Source organism: Mastigoproctus giganteus, chromosome 9 (assembly GCF_048544385.1).
Source record: "Mastigoproctus giganteus isolate SK-2022 chromosome 9, ASM4854438v1, whole genome shotgun sequence".
Taxonomy (NCBI): Eukaryota; Metazoa; Arthropoda; class Arachnida; order Uropygi; family Thelyphonidae; genus Mastigoproctus; species Mastigoproctus giganteus.
This window is the reverse complement of record NC_143583.1, coordinates 162,337,073-162,357,673: the sequence shown is the minus strand read 5'-3', so window position 1 is coordinate 162,357,673 and position 20,601 is coordinate 162,337,073. Positions and strand designations below refer to the sequence as shown.

The 20,601-nt window shown below is 35.0% G+C and overlaps 1 protein-coding gene across 1 annotated transcript in view; it reads right to left on the bottom strand.

Moving 5' to 3' along the window:
• Positions 1-20,601, bottom strand: part of LOC150080851 (uncharacterized) — a 140,037-nt gene that overhangs the window by 29,272 nt on the left and 90,164 nt on the right. The window contains exons 7-10 of the mRNA XM_090380840.1: positions 18,903-18,993; positions 15,087-15,174; positions 6,783-6,884; positions 3,613-3,700 (exon numbers count right to left, since the gene is read on the bottom strand). Coding sequence (XP_090236966.1) covers positions 3,613-3,700; positions 6,783-6,884; positions 15,087-15,174; positions 18,903-18,993 — 369 coding nt within the window. The remainder of the gene's footprint in view (positions 1-3,612; positions 3,701-6,782; positions 6,885-15,086; positions 15,175-18,902; positions 18,994-20,601) is intronic.

Below are 20,601 nucleotides of genomic sequence, written 5' to 3'. Positions count from 1 at the left end.
TTACTTTCCCTGCTTCCAACCACTTATGTCTGGACCCAGTATTTACATGGCCCTTTGCTTTTTTGTCTCCTCCAAACAAGTCGTTCTAAACTCAGGTCATGTCTCAGAATGACTGAGAAATGATCTTTTCCCTCCACCATACAAGCTTGAATCAGGTCACAACTTCTTTAGTTTTAGTCTTGACAACTTGAAATCCATGGTCCATTAACTATCCTGTGCACAATGGCTTAACAAGTACTTACTTCTGTGACATCACATTCACAGCTGTGCACCTCTATGCTCCATTCATTAGTGTGTATGTCAGCAACAGGTTCCTTCCCTTGGATGTCAGCCACAAGAATCAGTTACTGTTTTCTAACATTAGACATTTTGTGAAGATGGAAACTGGGCTACGGCACTCACACTATGCTCAGCACACCCAAAAATTACCTCCTGGGAAAAGCCAATTTAAACCTTTCTGGTGACACGTGACACGTAAGGAGATCTTGAATACTAATCTTAGTTTCAGATGACAAAATACCCTGCATAAATCTGCCTGAGAGAGCTAATGCACTAGCTTGGCAAGATTTTCCATCCTCCTCCTAATCCTCTTTTTACTAGCAGTACTGAACTTCCATTAGAGAATTCATCAGTTTTATCACCTCTTTACCAATGAAGAAGTCATTAAAAGCAATTGGTAATTTGGAAGGTCACACTGCTCCAGGACCTGACCATTTCCTGTCATTTTACTCAAAAAAGTCAGTCCCTTAGTCCTAATTATCATCAAGTTGGCAATAATCAGTGCTAAGGTCTTAAACAGGGACAATATCATTAGTAGTAGCAAATGATGCAAGAAAGCAAGCTTATACAGCATCAGCCAAAAAAAAAAAAAAAAACCCCTTTGCTGGAGTTTAAGGTTAATTTTTATACAGGAATGAATTCTTCACTTCTTTTAAGTCTACATTGTTCTGATACTTAAAGCTGGGAACAAATGCAATCTGACCAATCATAGGCCTTCACTGTTATCAATATACTTGGTAAAATATTTCAAATCCTTCTCTACAACCACTAGAGCTCATTCCACCTGCCCTTCATAAATCACAACCAGTATGGTTCAGTAACAAGTAACTTTTTACTTGAAGGTGTTACTTGTTACCACAACTGCTTTGTTAATTAAAAAATATTAAGTTGTTAGTATTCTCAGTGTGTTAGATCCAACTTTGAATGGGATCCAACTCTTTACCTGTCATTTTATTCAAAATGTGGAATGCAAACTGATATACTTTAGTTAAATCTATCTCATATGTTTGACTGGGTTCTTTTGCATAATCCACAACTATATGATGTCCTTCTGCTCCCTGCTAACACTTATCACCAATTTTCTTACTGGCAGATGCATCAGTACTCTTCTACATACCTCCTCTGGTGTTCTACAAGGATTACCACTTGGTTCTGTATTTTATAGTATTCATCAATGACCTCTGCTCTTGTCTGTCTGCCTTAATGTTCAATATGTTGTTGCTGACCACATCAAAATTAAGAAGTCCATCTCTATTCTGGCAGGCTGCATTTGTCTACGGCAAGCTCTGGCTTCCATCACAAATTGGGTTAGCCTTAATCTCATGTCAATCAATCAATCCTACTAAAAGTGTTTTGTGTAGTTTTCACAAGGTTTTACCTGATTTTTACAAGAGAATGGGTTCCTACTCAATCACCCTTACTTCTATAAAACAACACAAGGATCTCAGTGCATCCTTTGCCTCTGGCCATCTTTCTCAATCACAACCATACTGTGTCTCGTACAATGAAGTCTCTAGGAATCATCAAAAGGTTTGCTCACACATTCAAAGTCTTGTAGTGATCATCCAATTTTATAAACAATTCTTACTCCCCATCCTGGATTATGGCATTTTTGTTTGGCTGCCTCATCAAAATTTTCTTTCAAATAAGTTGAATTCTATTCTATTCTAAATTTCGAGGCTTTAGTGTCAGACAACGTTAACTACAAAATCATTTTGTAGTAAATGTTTTTGTAATTAATCAATAAAAAGTCATTTGACATTTTCTTGGTTTACCAGAAATGTGCTTATAGCCCAAGCTAACTTATAAACTACTACAGAAATACATTTCTATGACATGATATGCATTGTTATTTGTATAACGTTAAACTAAAGTTGTCTCAAAACAAAAATGCAATTTTGTAGTTAACGTTGTCTGACACTAAGCCCTTGATTTGCTTCCTGCGCTATCACTTGCATTATCTAGTAGTCTACAAGTTAGCTTGAGCTATAAGCACATTTCCAGTAAACCGAGAAAATGTAAAATGACTTTTTAATGGTTAATTACAAAAACATTTACTACAAAATGATTTTGTAGCAAAGTTTCCTGCACTAGCACAACCCTTATCATTGCAAGGAATATTTGCACCTTTGTAGGTTAGTTAGGCTAGGTTCATGATTTTGTAGTAAAGTTTCCTGCACTACCACCACCCTTATCATTGCAAGTAATACTTGCACCTTTGTAGGTTAGTTAGGCTAGGTTCATCACCACTCTGTATACATAAGCAGAAGCAAGGACTGCAATTTATCTATAACCTGATTCAATCCCAAGTAGATTCACCTTCCTTCCTTACTCTCCGAACTTCATTCTTGTCCGAATTTCATCCTGTTGGTTAGTACTTTTCATGTTCCTTACTGCAGTATAATTTTTTCTTACTACAACACCATTGTATCCCTATAGAGACTTGTCAATCACCTTCATTTAGATGTTTTCACCCCTTCTCTTATTTCATCAAGGAAGTTTCTGATAAACACAATTTCTTACTGTTATCATTACTGTGCAATATATGTCATGTCATGGTATTCCTGTTATACTTGTGCACTGGGTGTGGGAGAGTCTTAGACAACCCAGCTGATGTTGTGGATGAATTGAACATGTACACTGAATTTGTCTTTACTGAAGAAAGACTTTTCATGCTGAGCAGGGCTGTGCAAGTGAGACTGAATTATATGAAATGAGTGATTTAGAAATTACAGATGACTGTTTATTAGAAAAACTTTTAAGTATAAAGGCAAATAAGGCTATTTTGACACTTACTCATGAGCTGGATGTAGGGAACAATTTTGACACGGTTTATTTGGATTGTAGCAAGGCATTTGACTCAGTCCCTCATGAGAGGTAACTGTATAAGCTGGAACATGTTAGGATTACCGAAAAAATTCTAAGTTGGATTGCTGGGTAGCTGCAGGACAGAAGGCAGAGGGTTGTGATTAATGAATATTCTCCAGATTGGGGTAAAGTCAGAAGTGGGGGTTCCCCAAGGATAGTTTCTTGGACCATTGTTGTTTTTGATTTTCATAAATGACATTGATGATGGGATAGAAGGCACAGTAGAAGAAGAAAGGATTTGGGAGTTACAATACAGGCAGATATGAAGTTTTCTGAGCAGTGTAAACAGGCAGCCAGGAAAGCTGATGGTGTCCTATCGAACATCATCTTGTAGAGATACGGAGGTCACAGGTCTCACTGTATAAGGCAATTGTAAGATCCATTTGGAATACTGTGTTCAAGTATTAAGACTTCATTTGAAAAAAGAGACAGCTTTTTGAAAGGGTCCAAAGATGGGTAACTCACATCGTGAGATTGGCAAAAGGTCGACTGTACCAGAAAAGACTGATTATGTAAGCTACAGAGTTTGGTAACCAAGCGCCTCAGAGCTGACCTGAATGAGGTTTATAAGGCTCTGAGAGGGGTTAGTAAAATGAACGAAGGCAGGATTTTTACTGTTATAGAGAATTCCAGAACTCAGTGGCATAAATTCAAATTACAGAGGAAGAGGTTTAGACTAGATCATAGGAAGTTTACTTTCAGCCAGTGAGTTATCGAGTGCTGGAACATATTGCTTTCGCAGTTGATGTTGACAGTTTGAATAAATTCAAAAGTCAACTGGATAGTTACCTTTGTGAGGAGGGAAGCAAATAATTTGTGTTTTTTTTATATACTCGTTTCCAGTGCAACAAAAGCCTGTGGCTTCCTTGTACTATATGGCTATTACTATGATCACTGCCACCTGGTTTCTTTATTTGAAGATTCTTAACAAATTGCTGCTAATAATCAGATCAAGGATATTGCTTTTTCTTGTTGCCTCTTTAACATGTTGGTATACAAAGCAGTAATTCAGAAAATCAAGAAATGTTTTGCTACTGAATTGTAAACCTATAAGTTTCAAATGATATCTGGAAAGTCAAACTCTTCTATGATAAGACATTATGATTTTCTAGCCAATCTATTTGTCCGTATAGTTGTTCATTATATGCCAATATACTCATCACAGTCATTTGGCCTATATAACAGACACAAAAATCTCATTTTTGTTTTTCTAGAGTTTATATCACACCATACTGACTAAACATTACCTGTACTTGCTGGTTGTACTGTTTTAGAGTTTATGCACTTCTTAAATAGAGGCATTCCACCCAGTCTCCTCTCATGTCTATGCTTTCTTTGCACATTATAATTACCATATGATCACCTTTATAGTCCTGATTATAATCACCTTTTGAGTCTAAAGAACAAATAAGGCTTCTGGAATTGAAGGAGGTAGTAAGAGAGGGCACTGTACCATTAAGGTTACATAGAAGAGCATCAATGGACTTGGGAGAGAGACTCTTCTGTACTGGGAAGTATCAGTGTATTACCAATATATAAGCCCTCATGGGTAGCACAGTTGGTATAATCACTTTCTTCCCCACATTGGGTGGAAAAGATCTGAGTTTGAATCCCATCAATGATGCGAGGAATTTTTATGGGCCTTTTTCACAATGTGGCTGAATTAGTTGAATCAGGTAAGGGTAACACGGCTTTTTTCTCCCGGAAACTCAGATTTTTCATTTAGTAAACTGACCATAGAACATATGCAATTTACAGACATTATATATGGTGCAATATGGCCTAAGTCGCTGGTGTGCCTAAAACCAATCAACCAACCAACCAACCAACCAACCAACCAACCAATATATAAAGGTGGTTTTAGGGGGGGGGGTGAAGTGGATGACTACAGACTTGTCAGTCGGACTTCACTGTGTAGAAAATCATGGAGGCAATAATAAAAGCATGCAATACAGGGACATTTTGATATAAATGGAATTCTGTAGCTACACAATGCAGTTTTATGGGAAAAATCGTGTGTAACTAATCTGGTTAGTTATTTTGACAATTACTCATGAGCTGATATAGGAATTAATTTCAACATTATTTAGATTTCAGCAAAGCAATTGACTGAGTCTCGCCAGAGATTAAAGTATAAGCTGGAAAACATTGGAATCACAGGTAAACTTCTAGGATGGATCAGAGAATGGCTGCAGGGCAGGAAGCAGAGGGTTGTGATTAATGGTTACTCTTTGGATTGGTCTAACATTAGAAGTGGGATTCCCAAGGGTTCAGTTGTGGGACTACTGTTGTTTCTACTTTTCATAAATGAATTTAAAAAGCCTATTCTTAGATATAATTATGAAGTGTTATAAAATGAGAATTTAAAATTAGCTTCATCTTCCCTGTTCAGTTACTGAGAGCACCAGCTTGTTTGATTACAGTGTCACCCAACTGCTGATGTGTGCTTACTTCAGATGTTGTTTAATGTGCCTAGCTAGCATCAAATCATTGAAGTGCACAGGTTTTTCAATTTTTGCTCACTGATAATGAAGGTAACACCCAAATGTGGTCATTAGCATGAATTGTTGAGGAGGCTCCCATCCTGCAGTGGTCATTAAAAAAACATATATAAAGCATACCAGAAGAGGTTTTATTTAAAAAAAATAATTAAAAATGTTTTCAGTATAAAAAAATGGATTTTTTCACAGCTGTATTTAGAAAAGATTGAAAATAAGATTACATCAAAAAGTGAAGAATTTTTAATTATTCTTTGTTGATTTTTAAAGTTTTTTTCCCCCCTAGTATGCATGTGTGGATTAAAAATAAATTCACATGATTGCTAGATGGTTAAGAGGAAGAGAACAATTCAGAACTGTTTTTTTAACACATTGGTTGCTGTTGAATAATGTCTTTGGAAGAAAGATTTGAAATGCTGAATGTTTATGATTAAAAAAAAAGTTGCAAGAATTGTAGAAATTTACAGACTGTCCCAACATATTCAAGATAAAATGAATCAGATACTGATGGCAAAGATCCAAAATAAAAGATTCAAAAATAAAAAATTTTCTGAATAAGACAAAATCTGCAAAAACAAAGACACCATCTGAAATCCTTTCAAATATAAATTCAAATTCTCTGGTTTAAAATTTTTCAAACATTGTAACCACTTTGTAAATTTTGACAATGATGGTTTTGGTGATAGTGCTGAGCAATAATTTTTAAAACTGAAACTGATCAAAACTTATCTGATATTAGGATTATCAGGATTAGCTTTGGTTTCTACTGAACATAAACTAAATTGTTCTATCAATTTTTTTTTCCCTAGTATGCATGTGTGAATTAAAAATAAATTCACATGATTTAATGATTGATTTAATTATTTTGATTGATTTAATTCACATTATTAATGATTTTGTTTCTGTTAAAGCTCAAAATTATTTTTGTAGTTTTTTCACCTATACAAAATTCATTCGTATTAAACTACATATTAAGTTTTAACATTTGTTTTATTAATGCATATGAATAACAGAAATTAATGTATGTTACAGTTTAAGTGACAAGAATCATTCACTTTCAGATTTATCCAGGTAAATGCTAAGACCACTACAGTTTAAAATATTTCATTTAATCACAGTAAGAAGCAACAAACTTACCATAACATGATGACAAAGCAAGTTCCAACAACAATAGCAAATGGAATGAGAAAAGTGTTAATATTAAGAGGAGGCATGTTGGGATATATATGAATCAGAAACCTAAAGAAAAAAAATTGAGAAGCTTAATTATTTTTGCTTTCCATTTAAATTAATGGCACAATCTTATACTCATTTAAAAATCAAACATATACTGAGTAATAAATACAGATAAACATTAATAAAATTACTGTATTTTTCAGATAATAAGATGCAGCCACATTTTTGGAAGGCAAAAATTTTGGGTAAAAAATATTCTATTGCATATATTTAAAACAAATGTCAGTATAGAATGAAACCTTTTACTCACTGTAGAATGTCAAACCCTCATCATTGTTACTATAATATTTTCAGACTGTTGCTACTGTCATGACAGTAGCAATGATCTAAAAGTTTACTTCCTTCAAAGAGTGTGCATCAACAACAACAGTGGCATTAATAGTATTGCTGATTCTACACTTCTTGAAAGTCTTGGCAACTGTCTTCTGATGAAGAAATTGCCCAGTCTGTTACTGATAATTTCACCAAGGAGGAGGAGGAAAATGAAGATAAACTCGAACGAATTCCAGTTACGAAACAGCAAACTTGTGAAGCTATAGCCGTCCTGAGGAGAGCGTTGGAAGAAACTGGTGCAAGTGATCGTGAATATAGACTGTTATACAATATTGAAAAATCTATAAGTAGACTTTGTAGTGATAGTTTAAAGAAATCTAAAATAAGTGACTATTTTAAATTATAATCATATTACAAAGTATTATGTTTAATATGTTATTTTGCTATGTATGTAAGCATAAATTTATTTTTATTTTGATAACCTGTGGATAATATTCTTCCAATTTTCACGTATCATTTAATTAGTAATAAATCTTTGGTAATAAAGTGCAAATTTGTGCTTTATATCTCTTTTTTTATAGCTTCTGGATAATATTTGTTGATTTTCGCTTATTAGAATCAAAATTCAATTTGCAAATGGGATCACTATAACTGGCGCTTACTGTATATATGTATGTATGTATGTATATATATTTATTTAAAGGGTAGTCAGCCCTGCAGTACACGTGTATGTCTTGTTAGTGGCACACCTACTGATGTGAAAAAAATAAATAAATAAACAATGTAAAAATCAAAAATGAATATATAAAGTCCACTTTTATTAAAAAAAATTATAATCAGGATTTCAACATGACAGGAACCCACAGTTCATATTTACTGTTTTTTAGAGTTAATTTAACACATAAGTAGTAAGCTCCTCATGGCATTGATTCTGTAATACAAACATTTAATCATTAACCTATATTAAATTTATTTTAAAAATAAATGCTTAGTGTATAGAGTAATTCTTTTATCTAGTTAGCAAAAACATTTGGTGGCACAGATCAGTAGTTGGGGAGGGATATTGATTTTGGTAGCTTAAGGATGCACTTTCAACATGATATGTGGCATGCTGCAAAAAAAGTTTGATCACTCCTAGTTATTGCCTGGCACAACCAAGTGAGGTCTTAGATGCCGCACTAGAATCTGAATTTGTTCTTTATTTACACAAAAAAACCCCAAAAAAAAAAACCAGAAACCCTTTTCTGAAAGGATTACAGGGAATTACCATATAGCTCTGCCTTACTTTTAATATGTAAGACACTGACTACCATCTTCTGCATCCTTGCCCTGCTTCTTCCCACTGAAATCTACATGTGCAACAATAAGATAAGCAGCACAGATTTCCATAAGGATAAGCACTGAATTAATTTCCAGTATTGGTAATCATTTTATTGATCTTACTTCTGAATTCTGGGAATCAATAATCCCTTCTATAAATCATGAGTCACCAGCAGAGAGAGAGAAGAGAGTTGTTGTTATTTGGTTTTTTAGGAGCATTAGCAACTAAGGCCATATTGCTCCGGGGATATGCGGTGGTCATTCCCTGACCTTCCTGCATCCTCTGTATTTGGTGGTCATGGGCTCGAACCCTAGTCTAATAAAGAAGCATGTGCTATGTACTGCTGCTCCTGCTCACCTGGCTACAGAGGTGCCAGAGAGAGAGAGAGAGAGAGAGAGAGCACGCATGCCATCTCTTTGGTAGTTTGTATTTCTGTGTTTTGTGAAGTACAGTAGTTTTAATTTGTTATTAGTATTAGCAATGGCTACATGGTGCAAGGAAGCCTATGGCTTATGCTGCACCAGCAAAAAAACAAATTTTAAAAATAATAATAATAATAAAATAAAATAAAATAAAATAAAATAATGACAAAATGGGTACATGGCAGGCAGAAGAGATTTTTGTACACTGTTGGCTTCAAATTGAAGGCATTATATTATAGCAAAGAACAAGAAAACAGTGTGAATTTGTAATTAAAATATATGTAATCATATATTTTTTCCAAACTTCCCCTAAAATTTGGGTGTGCCTTATTGTTCAGTGCATCTTATCATATGGCAGGTATGGTATTTATTTACAAATACAATTATGCCCAAGCTTCCAGGTAAGCAAATACAAACTGCAGCATGCACTACTGCAAATGGTTTAATTTATGATTAACCAAAAGAAATTCACTGATAATATTTATGATTTTCAGTATTCCAAACTTAGAAAGTTAAACCTGGAATCAGAATTAACATTATTCAGAAATTCAAACTGGTGGAGAGGCAAATTCAAGAAAATGTGTTAAGAACATCTAGAAAAATCATCTTTTTATTTCTTCTTACTGGACATCATTTACAACATTCCAATATTAAGAAAATTCCATTTAATCTATTATCAGTATTTGCATCAAGCCATTCCTGCAAGCAATTATTTTCACATATAAATTTACATTCAATCTAATATGAAATAGGCTGACAATTGTAAATCCAGACTATGACTAACTAAATATCATTAAATATCAACTAATCATCAATTCTATTTTGAAATCAGAACAATAGAAGCCATTAAAACTAGTGTGATATCTACAACAGCTTGTTTTTTAAATAAAAGTGTATAATGTAATTAGCAAAAAATAATTTTGTAAAAACTAAGTCCGCATCATTTTCATTCAAAACATTCAAATTACCATTAATTTTGAAAAAGCCATACGAGGGGGTATCAAAAAAGTTTTTCCCCTGACCATGTTCTATATGTCCCAGGAGGTTGAGATTTGGAATATATATTACTCTTTCTTCATGTAACCACCCAAAGTGACACATTTATCCAATCTTTTGAAGCATTTCCTTATGCCTTTTCTGTAGGTCTCACTTTGCTCTTGAAACCATCGTTCTGTTGCAGAAATTACCTCTGCATTGCCAAAAAAATGATTTTCATGTAATCTGTTAGAATAGCGTTTTTTTTTTTTTTTTTTTTGGCTGATGCTGATAAGCTTGCTTTCTTGCATCACATGCCACTACTAATGCTATCCCAGAAAACTGACAGCAACACTATCCCTGCAGATGGTTGCACTCTGGCCTTTTTTTTGGGAGTGTCTCTGGCCAGACATACCCTGGTCCTGTGGAACAGGACCAGGGTATGTCTGCCAGGGGCAAAGGTTGATGACGTTGTAGAGCGGATATCATCTTTCAAGGGCACAAAAGGTGATATAGTTGTACACGTTGGCACTAATGATATTAAGAGTAGGAGACCGGCAGAATTACTCAACAAGTACAGGTCACTGTTGAAAAAAAGCCGAGAATTAGGGTTGAATTTGAAAGTGTCTGCAATTCTGCCCAGACACGATAGGAGGGAGTATATGATGAGAGCCTTGTCGATCAATTCGGCCCTGGAAAGATTGTGCAAGACTCAAGGGGTAGAATTTTTTTCAGCCTGGACTGTACTTGTTAACAGCAGAGACTGCTTCTACAGGGATGGGATACACTTAAATAGAAAGGGTACAAGAATATTTGCTGATGCTATCGAGGCAGTGTTAGGTGGGTCGGAAAACTGCTAGCTTGGGGGGATACAAAGACTAATAGTTTAACAGTAACCGCAGGCAGAGATGAAGGTGATTCTTGCACAACTTCTATTAGAATAAGAAGCGACCTGGAGCGAGGAGTGTTGGGGGTTTCAGGGACGGATGGCAGCCATCCTGGAATAGTTGGGTATATGGGATGTGTTAGGGTAACAAGGAATAGGCATAGGAGCATGTATGCTTGCATGTATACCAATGCTAGAAGTATAGTAAATAAATTTGATGAATTTGAAGTGTTGGTCAAGACATCAAAGGCGGATATTGTTGGGATAGCAGACACATGGTGTCACAAAGATATAAGGAATGCAGAACTGGAATTTGGGGAGTACAATGTGTACAGAAAGGATAGACAGGACAGAAAGGGAGGAGGTGTTATGCTGTTAATTAAGAAAAACATAAAATCAAAAGAAGTGCATCCAGTTGATATAGATGGACAGTGCACTGTTGAGTCAGTTTGGTGTGACATAAGCACTGCAAAAGCAAAAATAAGAGTAGGAGTGTGTTATAGGCCTAATGACTCGAATGAGTACAATGAACAATTGTACAGAGAAATAGAGTGGGCCAGTAAATCAGAATGTCTTATAATGGGGGATTTTAACTTCCCAGATATTGACTGGAACTTGTGGGTTGGTCACTCACACACTAGTCAGACTTTTGTGGATTTATTGGATGATTATTTTCTGCAGCAGCATGTTCGAGAGGCAACCAGAGAAAGTAATACTCTTGATCTGGTTATCAGCAGTAATCATTCATGTATTAAGAATTTGCAGATAAAGGAACCACTAGGTGGCAGTGATCACAGTGTGCTGAAGTGGGATTTACTCAAAGAGGTAACTACCGTCAGGGGTAAAGGAAAGGGTTTTTGCTTCCGTAAAGGGGAGTACAGTGGTCTCAGACAGTTTTTAAATTCTGTACAGTGGGATCGACTGACGATGTTACAAACAGTAAATTCTAAGTGGGAAGCATTCAAGGAATTAATCGTGGAAGCTACTAGACTTTTCATACCGATGAAGAAATATTGTTCAAGGTTTAGGCCTAAATAGTTATCAAATGAACTAATGAGACTCGTGACAGAGAAGAAAAATGCATGGGATGCATATAAATTATCAGGCGACGCAGAAGCCTGTAGCAGATATAAGCTAGTCTGTAATCAGGTCACAAAGGAGGTTCGGCAGGCAAAGGCGGAATACGAGAAATCTTTGGCAAAAGATGCTAAGAAAAACAGCAAGGATTTCTTTACTTATATAAACTCTAAAAGGAAGGGGCTGAATATGATTGGTCCACTTGACATCGATGGTTCGACTGTTGATGATCCTGCTCAGATAGCAAACAAACTGAATGAGTATTTTGCATCTACATTCACACGTGAGGAATCATTACAGTTTGAAAATGGAAGAAGGTTATCAAATTGTAGCAGTGTGCTTAATGATTTTGTAATAACTGAGAGCAAAGTGGAGGAGAAATTGTTGAAGTTAAACATAAGAAAGGCACCTGGGGCGGATGGGATCTATCCAGTTATATTAAAGGAGGCGGCAAAGCAACTAAGCAAACCCTTAGCCATAATTATGAGAGCATCCTTGGATTCAGGGGAGGTTCCCACGGACTGGAGATGTGCAAATGTATCCCCAATTCACAAAGGAGGTTCGAAGGGTGACACGAATAATTACAGACCAGTTAGTTTAACTTCTGTTCCGGGTAAAATAATGGAGTCACTGGTTAAAGATGCATTGCAGGATCATCTAGACAAGACTGCAGCAATAATTCAGACACAGCATGGGTTTGTTAAGGGAAAGTCTTGTCTGACAAATTTGATTGGTTATTATGATGTGGTCACAAAGGAACTGGATGCAAAAAATAATTTTGATATCATATACTTGGATTTCAGGAAAGCTTTTGACGCTGTTGCGCATGGAAGACTACTGTACAAATTGGAGCAGAATGGTATTAAGGGTAAGTTGCTACAATGGATAAAAGGATGGTTAAGTGGGAGAAGACAGAGGGTGGTAATCAATGGGTGCTGCTCTTCGTGGACTAATGTTATTAGTGGAGTCCCACAGGGTTCGGTGTTGGGTCCACTGTTGTTTTGTATATTTATCAATGATATTGATGAAGGTATATCAGGCTTAATGTCGAAGTTTGCAGATGACACGAAGGTTGGCAGGGTTGTTAATGACAGTAATGGCAGTGTGCTACTGCAACAGGATCTAGATAATTTGGGCAGATGGGCTAAGAAGTGGCAACTGAAGTTTAACCTTGACAAATGCAAAGTACTGCATATGGGAAGAAGTAACCCCAGAGAAACGTACCAACTGTGTGGTACTACACTTAAGGTGGTAGAAAATGAAAAAGACCTGGGAGTAATTGTGCAGTCAGATATGAAGTTTTCTGAGCAATGTAGACAGTCTGCTAGGGCAGGTCATGGGGTTTTGTCAATGATATATAGGAATTTTGCTAGCAGGGAAAAGGAGGTGACTGTCCCTCTGATAAGGCAATGGTCAGGCCACGCCTTGAGTACTGCATACAGGTCTGGAGGCCTCATTTTAGGAAGGATGTAGATTTGCTTGAGCGTGTACAGAGAAGAGCAACACGATTGGTGAGGGGAATGAAGGGATCCTCTTACCAAGAGAGGCTTAAGTTCTGCAAATTGCAGTGGCTGGAGACTAGGCACCTGTGCGGTGATCTGATTGAGGTCTATAAGGCCTTGAATGGGTTGAGCACGCTGAATTCTGATGGGATCCTCCCACTTGTTCAGAATACGAACCTACGGGGACATAAGTTCAAATTAAGAAAGGATAGATGTAGAATAGATGTGCGGAAATTTGCCTTTAGCCAGCGGGTGGTTAATTGCTGGAACAAACTTCCATCTGTCGTTGTGGACGTTGATAGGTTAAATAAATTTAAGGAGGAACTGGACAGGCAATTGGAGGGTATGGTGTGATTTTTTTTTTTTTTTTTTTTTGGCTGATGCTGCATAAGCTCCTACACTTGCTTTCTTGCATCAAGTGCCACTACTACTACTACTACTACTACTACTACTGTTTGGGATGATGGATGTTTCCACTGTTTTGAAACCTGTTTTGTTTCTGGGTCAAAGTGGTGTATCCATGATTCATCCATAGTCACCAATAGGAAAAAAAAACAGGTCAGGATCACTGTCAACACATGGCAATCAATTTAGCAGAGCAGGCCTGCCTTTTTTTTCTTTCTGAAGACATGTCAGCAAGCAAGGAATTCATTGTGCTGAGTCCTTATGCATATTCAAATCATTGTGAATTATGCTCCTCTGATCCACAGCTTACTCCAATCTCAGCAATTATCTGTTTAATTGTTATCTGATGGTCATTAAGGATCAGCTGTTCACTTTTCTTGATGAATTCAGCAGTGTAAGGTGTAGATGGTTGCCCATTTCTTTCCTCATCACCTATGTTCTCCCAGTTGCACTTGAAACTATTTCCACCAATGGTTTACATCATCATACGATGGACAGATATCCCAATATGCAGTATACATTCCTTCGTGGATAGTCATTGGCTGTCTTTCTTGCAAAAACAGGAATTTGATAATGGATCAATAGTCAACTTTATCCATGTTGACACTCTGTCACACATTCAGCTCTGTAACAAAAGAAACATAAGAGCCAGAGTAATGAAATTTCTGGAATATATTTATTAGATATACAAGCAATCAATCAATCAATCATGCAATCAATAAAACATAACATTCATAGGATATACAGTAGGTCAGGGAAAAAACCTTTTGATATCCCTTTGTATATTGAAAACATTTATTTTCATATAAAGTTAGGTTGCTGACACACAACTCAATAGGGTATAGTGTGAAAATTATGCCATGTCATTTAGGTTATGAAAATAAATTATCGTTATGCATATGGTGGTTTATATTATTTATCACTTAACAAAACACGAATCAGAAATATTTATACATAGCTGCATTATAAATCTCTAAAAATAAGTTTGTAAAAAACAATTTTGTAACTTAATTTTTCTTGCACAATAAATTAAGTTACAAAATTTACAGTATCATCTACAAAAAAATCATTGGTTATTTTTAGAGTGCTAATAGTATTACTATTAGCACTCTAAAAATAATAGGAGATACGTCAGATCATCACACATCCAACATTACTGAATTCAATGCAAGAATGTTAAAAATCAAGTAAAAATTTTAAAGTTACTTTGGGGCGGGGGGGAGATGCACCTAAACACAAATTATGATTAAAGATGAACTGCTAATTCTAATACATCTGCAACTAATATCTATGATTAATAGATATTAGTTGCAGTATATTATATGAGGCAGAACAATTACTTACCCTTTTCCATCTCTGAATAGATACTTTTCTTTAATAATAAGACCTGCACTTTCATGGACAAGGAGACCTGGTATAGCAGTAGCAGAAACTATAGAAAATGGCGTACATTAAAATACACACAATAATAGAGAAATTAGTTCAATTACTTAGAAAAAGGAAGGGGTAATAAATCATGTAATAGGTATAGGATGCAATCAAAAAGGTTTCCAGAAATATACTATATTACTGAAAGTATCTGGACACCAAGAGAAGGGATAAAAATTGGTGTACATTTAGATTTCGATATAGTGTAGGGCTTCCTCTGGCCTGTAATGTAGTACAACCTATGAAGAACACTTTCCACTATTCAATGACAAAACATTTCTCCATTCTCCCAGCAAAACAGTTTGGCCTTAACATGGCTTAATATTTTTTCCAATTTTTCCACTTAATTCCTCAGTGGTTCTTATGAGGCTCACAAAGGAAGTCTGCAACAGTCCAGAATCAGATGAAGATGAATGTAGGGCGAGGATGAATGAAGATGTAGTGAGTTGGAAATGGGGAAATGTGGAAAAACTGAGATAGGCTTTGTTTAATAATCATTTATTACCAGAATTAGACAGGCAGAAGCAAAAGTATAGGGAAAATGGCTATACCATCTTTACCCTCTAGTGCAACATTTCCCAAACTGGGGTCTGTAGAACAGTTCTGAGGGTCTGCAAAATGGTGATTGATCATATATATATATATATGCATATGTTATATAGGGGTCTGCAAAGTTTTTTTGATTTTTGAAAGGGTCCGCAGCTCTCAGTAGTTTGGGAACCATTGCTCTAGTGAGCATATAAATATATTTTTAATCCACCCATAAAAAAAAAAAAAAAATCCAGTTTATAACATTAAAATTTTCAAGAAATAATTCAAAATTGTTCACTTTTTATGGCACATTTTTCAATATTTTCTGAACACAACTGTGAAAAGCCCATTTTTCTTTTGATCCCATGTGCAAAACTACTTTTGCACATGGGATCAAATGCGTGCGCACACAAATTTGGAGAATCCTGAAAAATAACAAACTGTATCCCTATGATTAGTTTTTATAATAACATTTGCATGAAAGTGATGATAGATGTTTCAAGTTATGTAATTTTCTGTAAATCGAGGTAGAGGAAAAACCTGTTTCCTCAGCATTATTTTATGGCATCACAAGGTCACCTTTGCCTGAGATGGTATCTTCAAAGGCAGGTGCTACTGGAATTCTGCCAGTTGGCACATGGGAAAATAAAGTTGTCAGTCTCATTTTTTTGGCAGCACACTGACAGGCAAAATATGAATTGCTTAAGTGTAATGTATTTCGCTGATTAGAAAGTTTCATAAAGCATTTAAGTCTGAGTTTTTGGCTACAGCACAATAGCATCATACTGCATAAAATTTTAGCAGCAAAACAGTAGATGTGATTAATAGTTAAAGCCAGTATATAGGATATGAGGGTAATGTGTCTTGGCCACCACATTCCTTTTTCTCACTCCTTTACACTTTTCCTTAGGATTGACAAATTGACAAGGAACATGCTTCTTGTCATCTAGATGTTTTCATTAGAGTTGTTAATCATCCAAGTTATCAATGTGTGAAACACCCATTGACAATTCAGAGGACCTCAAAAGGATAATATACAATTTGTGTGCTGAAATTAATAGTGTTATTCTACAGAATGTCAGTTCAATTTATTACACAGGTCACAAGCTTATACAGTTGTTGAAACAGCTTGGACACCCCCTTCCACTCTTTCTTTTTTCTTCTTTTTTTTGACTAAGAAAATCACACTCCCCTTTAAGGTACAGAATAACTTTCATATATTCACCTATGCCTATTTCACTTGTTTGTTTGTTTGTTTGTTTGTTATTTGGTTTTTATTCATACTAGGTTTTTAACCTAGTATGAATAAACATTTTACTAGGTATGGGATGGAATAATAAAATGATAAATAAGAATTACTCTAAAATTATGATTTATTATTTTTTTAACACTGAGATGAACTTTACAGCAATTTTTTACAAATTCTAACACCCATTGTTTTACAACTGTTTAGAACCGGACACATGTTAACATGGAATTTTTTCATCGCTTTCATGTTCTAAATCAATCCTGAAAGTATAGTCCACACAAAACACCCTGTATATTATGTTATTAAGGTTATTTCAAATAAAGTGTCCTTAATACATGAATTACCCTAAAATCATCCAAACATGTTGCCATCTCTTATCTGTGTTTCCAACTAATTGTAGACAGTTTATAATAGATAGCATCATGAAAAAAGCTTAGGAGATCAGAGAGGGAGGAGGAAATTGCAATCGATTTGCTGATTTGAGCTTACAAAAACCAAAACAGAAATTTCCCGAAATTTAGATCCAGAAGTCAATTCAATTGAATTAAGGGAAGAGGATATATTTTTTTTAAAAAAAGTAATGGATTTTTTATTTATTTATTTTTAAAATTCTGATTTCATTTTTGACAATACTTTCATTCACATTAGGCAATCAAGTCAGCATAAGAACATTTTTTTTCCCTTTAATTTATTATATGTAGGTGCCAATTAATATTTTATGCATGTATGTGCAAAGTTTTAATTTTTAAAAAAATTTTGATAATTTCATGAGGAAATTCGCTTCACAGGTCCTGCTACTATTGAAAAACTCATTTCCCAAGCTCACACTCAAATGGAAAAGCTCACTTGTGAAAAGATGAAAGAACAGACATGGAAATAAGGGAGGAAATGCAGCTAAATTTATTTGGAACAAATGAAAAACTAGCCAAAAGACAAAATTTGTTTTTTATAACAGATTTTAAGCCTATTTCAAGCTGTGAGCTGAGAAGGAAATAAAGGAATTGATCAAAAATTAGAATCTTCAAAAGTGAAAGTTTAAGAAATAAACATTCAATCAAAGGTAATTGAAGCAGACTTATGACAGTATTGGCATGTTTTTTTTTTTCTCTTTGGTTGATGCTGTATAAGCTTGTTTCCATCATTTGGCATTACTAGAAATGATGTACGAAGGACTTAAATAGATATTTGAAGCAAAAATGAATGGTAATAGGACCCTTGCAGATCAAGAGGAAGAGGTGGATCAATGATGGTCAAGCACACATTAGGAGGAGGAGGGATTATTCTGGCTAAGATTAATGATCAAACATGAAATTGTAGAACATGGAGGAAAATAGTGAATGGATGGCTGTGATAGTAGAAATCAGTCCTTCTGGACTGATTTCTACTATCACAGTAACTTGTACACCTGGGTTTAACACACACATGGATGATGATAATCATCCATGTGTGGATGATTATCATCCAAGCTTCAATTAGGGCATACCTTGAGTAACGAGAGACTTCAGTTTTGTGTTATGCTCAAATATTTGATAAATTTATTGATTACTTTGATTGTGATAGAATTTTTCTTCCCATGAAGCTTAAGTTATAGAGTTTTGATTAACTATTAGTGGGATCTAAAAACTGCTGTTGAAACAGCTGTTGCTTCTCACAGATTAAAATTTTGAAATGATAAATGAAAAATTTGATAACTGAAATCTCATATATTTTTTCACTCTGAATTATAGAGTATGGTAATGTCTGATAATAATTATTTTCCTATGGTATGGACTTCATATTTATATTCTGCTGAAATATTAAGGCTTATATAAAAAAAAAGGATACAGTGTCTCCTCTTGTTTTGGCTGTGAAGTTTGTGTAAATTATATTTTGCTAATTCTTATAGTGCAAATTTGCATCTGTAACAAACAAACAGGCCTGTGTATGAATATTTAATATACATCTTTAAGTACCTTTATCAGAAGGGTTATTAGAGCCAGTGTTCCTCACTTCAGTAATATAGATGACAGCTACATCATAGTTAGCTTGAACTGCATACTGAATCTATTTAAATAAACAGTTAATGTTAATTATACTTCTACACAAAACTATTTCTAATTTATAAAAGCATTCTAACTGCAATCATCTATAACCTTCAACACGTTTCTCAAATGTTGCAACACTCTACAATATACCTAACCACATGCTAAAAATTTTTTTTCACACTCTCAGAAGGTAATTCCAAATGTGGAAAGGCTGTTGAAGGAAAGTGTTTTAGTAACAGGGTTGGCAGATAAAATCAGAGAAGATACCTGTTAAAATATACTTTAATTTCTACATATTGTAATTTATGGGGTTTGGTTGCTTAGACTAAGTGCTCAGGTAGCTAAGGCTATGAAGCATTAGTGCATCACATCTATAAATCCCATGTATTCTTTATGCACTTTAACTGGTAACTGGGATGAGAAACGAGTGTCTGGTAGAAAGACATTTCTAATAGACACTAAAAAAAAAAAAATTTAATTTAATTTTTGACCAATTTTTTAACTGCATAAAAAAAAAAGTTTCTCCAAACCCAGCAGACCTTTCTTTTCCTGCTTTTTTTTCACATGGTGTGAAAAAACAATAGTCATGATCACTGTACAGTTGAAAAAGCCCAATTTTTAGAAAATATATACAAAGCAAAGTGTCAGAAAAATTTTAAAATGAATAAAAAAAAAAGTTATTTTGGATGGTTTTTTTTTAAAGCAAGAATGGATGGTGTTTGCTTCATAATTTAGCTGATTTAGGAGGTGCCAAAATTATACATATCAATTCAGTAAAAGAATGCTCTAATACAGCAGTTCCCATCTGGTGGTTACCAAACCCCCAGGAGTTTGCACTAAACATTCTGTAATGGTGTCTGCTTAGATTTACATAGGTATATTTTTGTAAACTACAAAAATAGTTTAAAATTAATTTATGCAGTTTGGTTGAAAAATTTATATTTAGTTGTGGTTTGGGTCACGCGCCCTTACATGGGCAACAGGATGTTAGTAGGGGAGGGGATTGGGTGAGAATGTGCTGATATGTATCGCACCGTTCAGTCACATGGCAAACAATTGTGTTTTACTAATAGATGTTTTGTTAATCACTATTGGTGTCCTCGTAATTGCTCATCTGATATAGATATATACATTTTGTCCAAATAAAGAAAAGTAGGAAATGACATCATAACCCAAGATCTTGGACCTTCTGAGTGTACAAATCAGTCAGGTAGCTTGTGGGCTGTGGTAAAAGGTTGTTGTTATTTTGGTTTTTAGGAGCATTAGTAACTAAGGCCATATTGCTCCGGGGATATGCAGTGGTCATTCCTTGACCTTTCCGCATCCTCCGTATTTGGTGGTCATGGGCTCAAACCCTGGTCTAATCAAGAAGCATATGCTACGCACTGCCGCTCCTGCCCACCTGCCTATGGAGGCGCCGTGGTAAAAGGGTTATAAAAATTATAACTAATAATAAACAAAGATAGAATAAAGTAAAATAAAGTTAAATATAAAGTAAAGAAACCACATCTCCCACAATTCCTTATAATTAGTTTACTATCTTATATAGTATATCATGTTAAATAAATGTTTCCTAAACTAAATTTTTTTCTTTCTCAAAGACCATGTTATGTACAGTTACTTAATT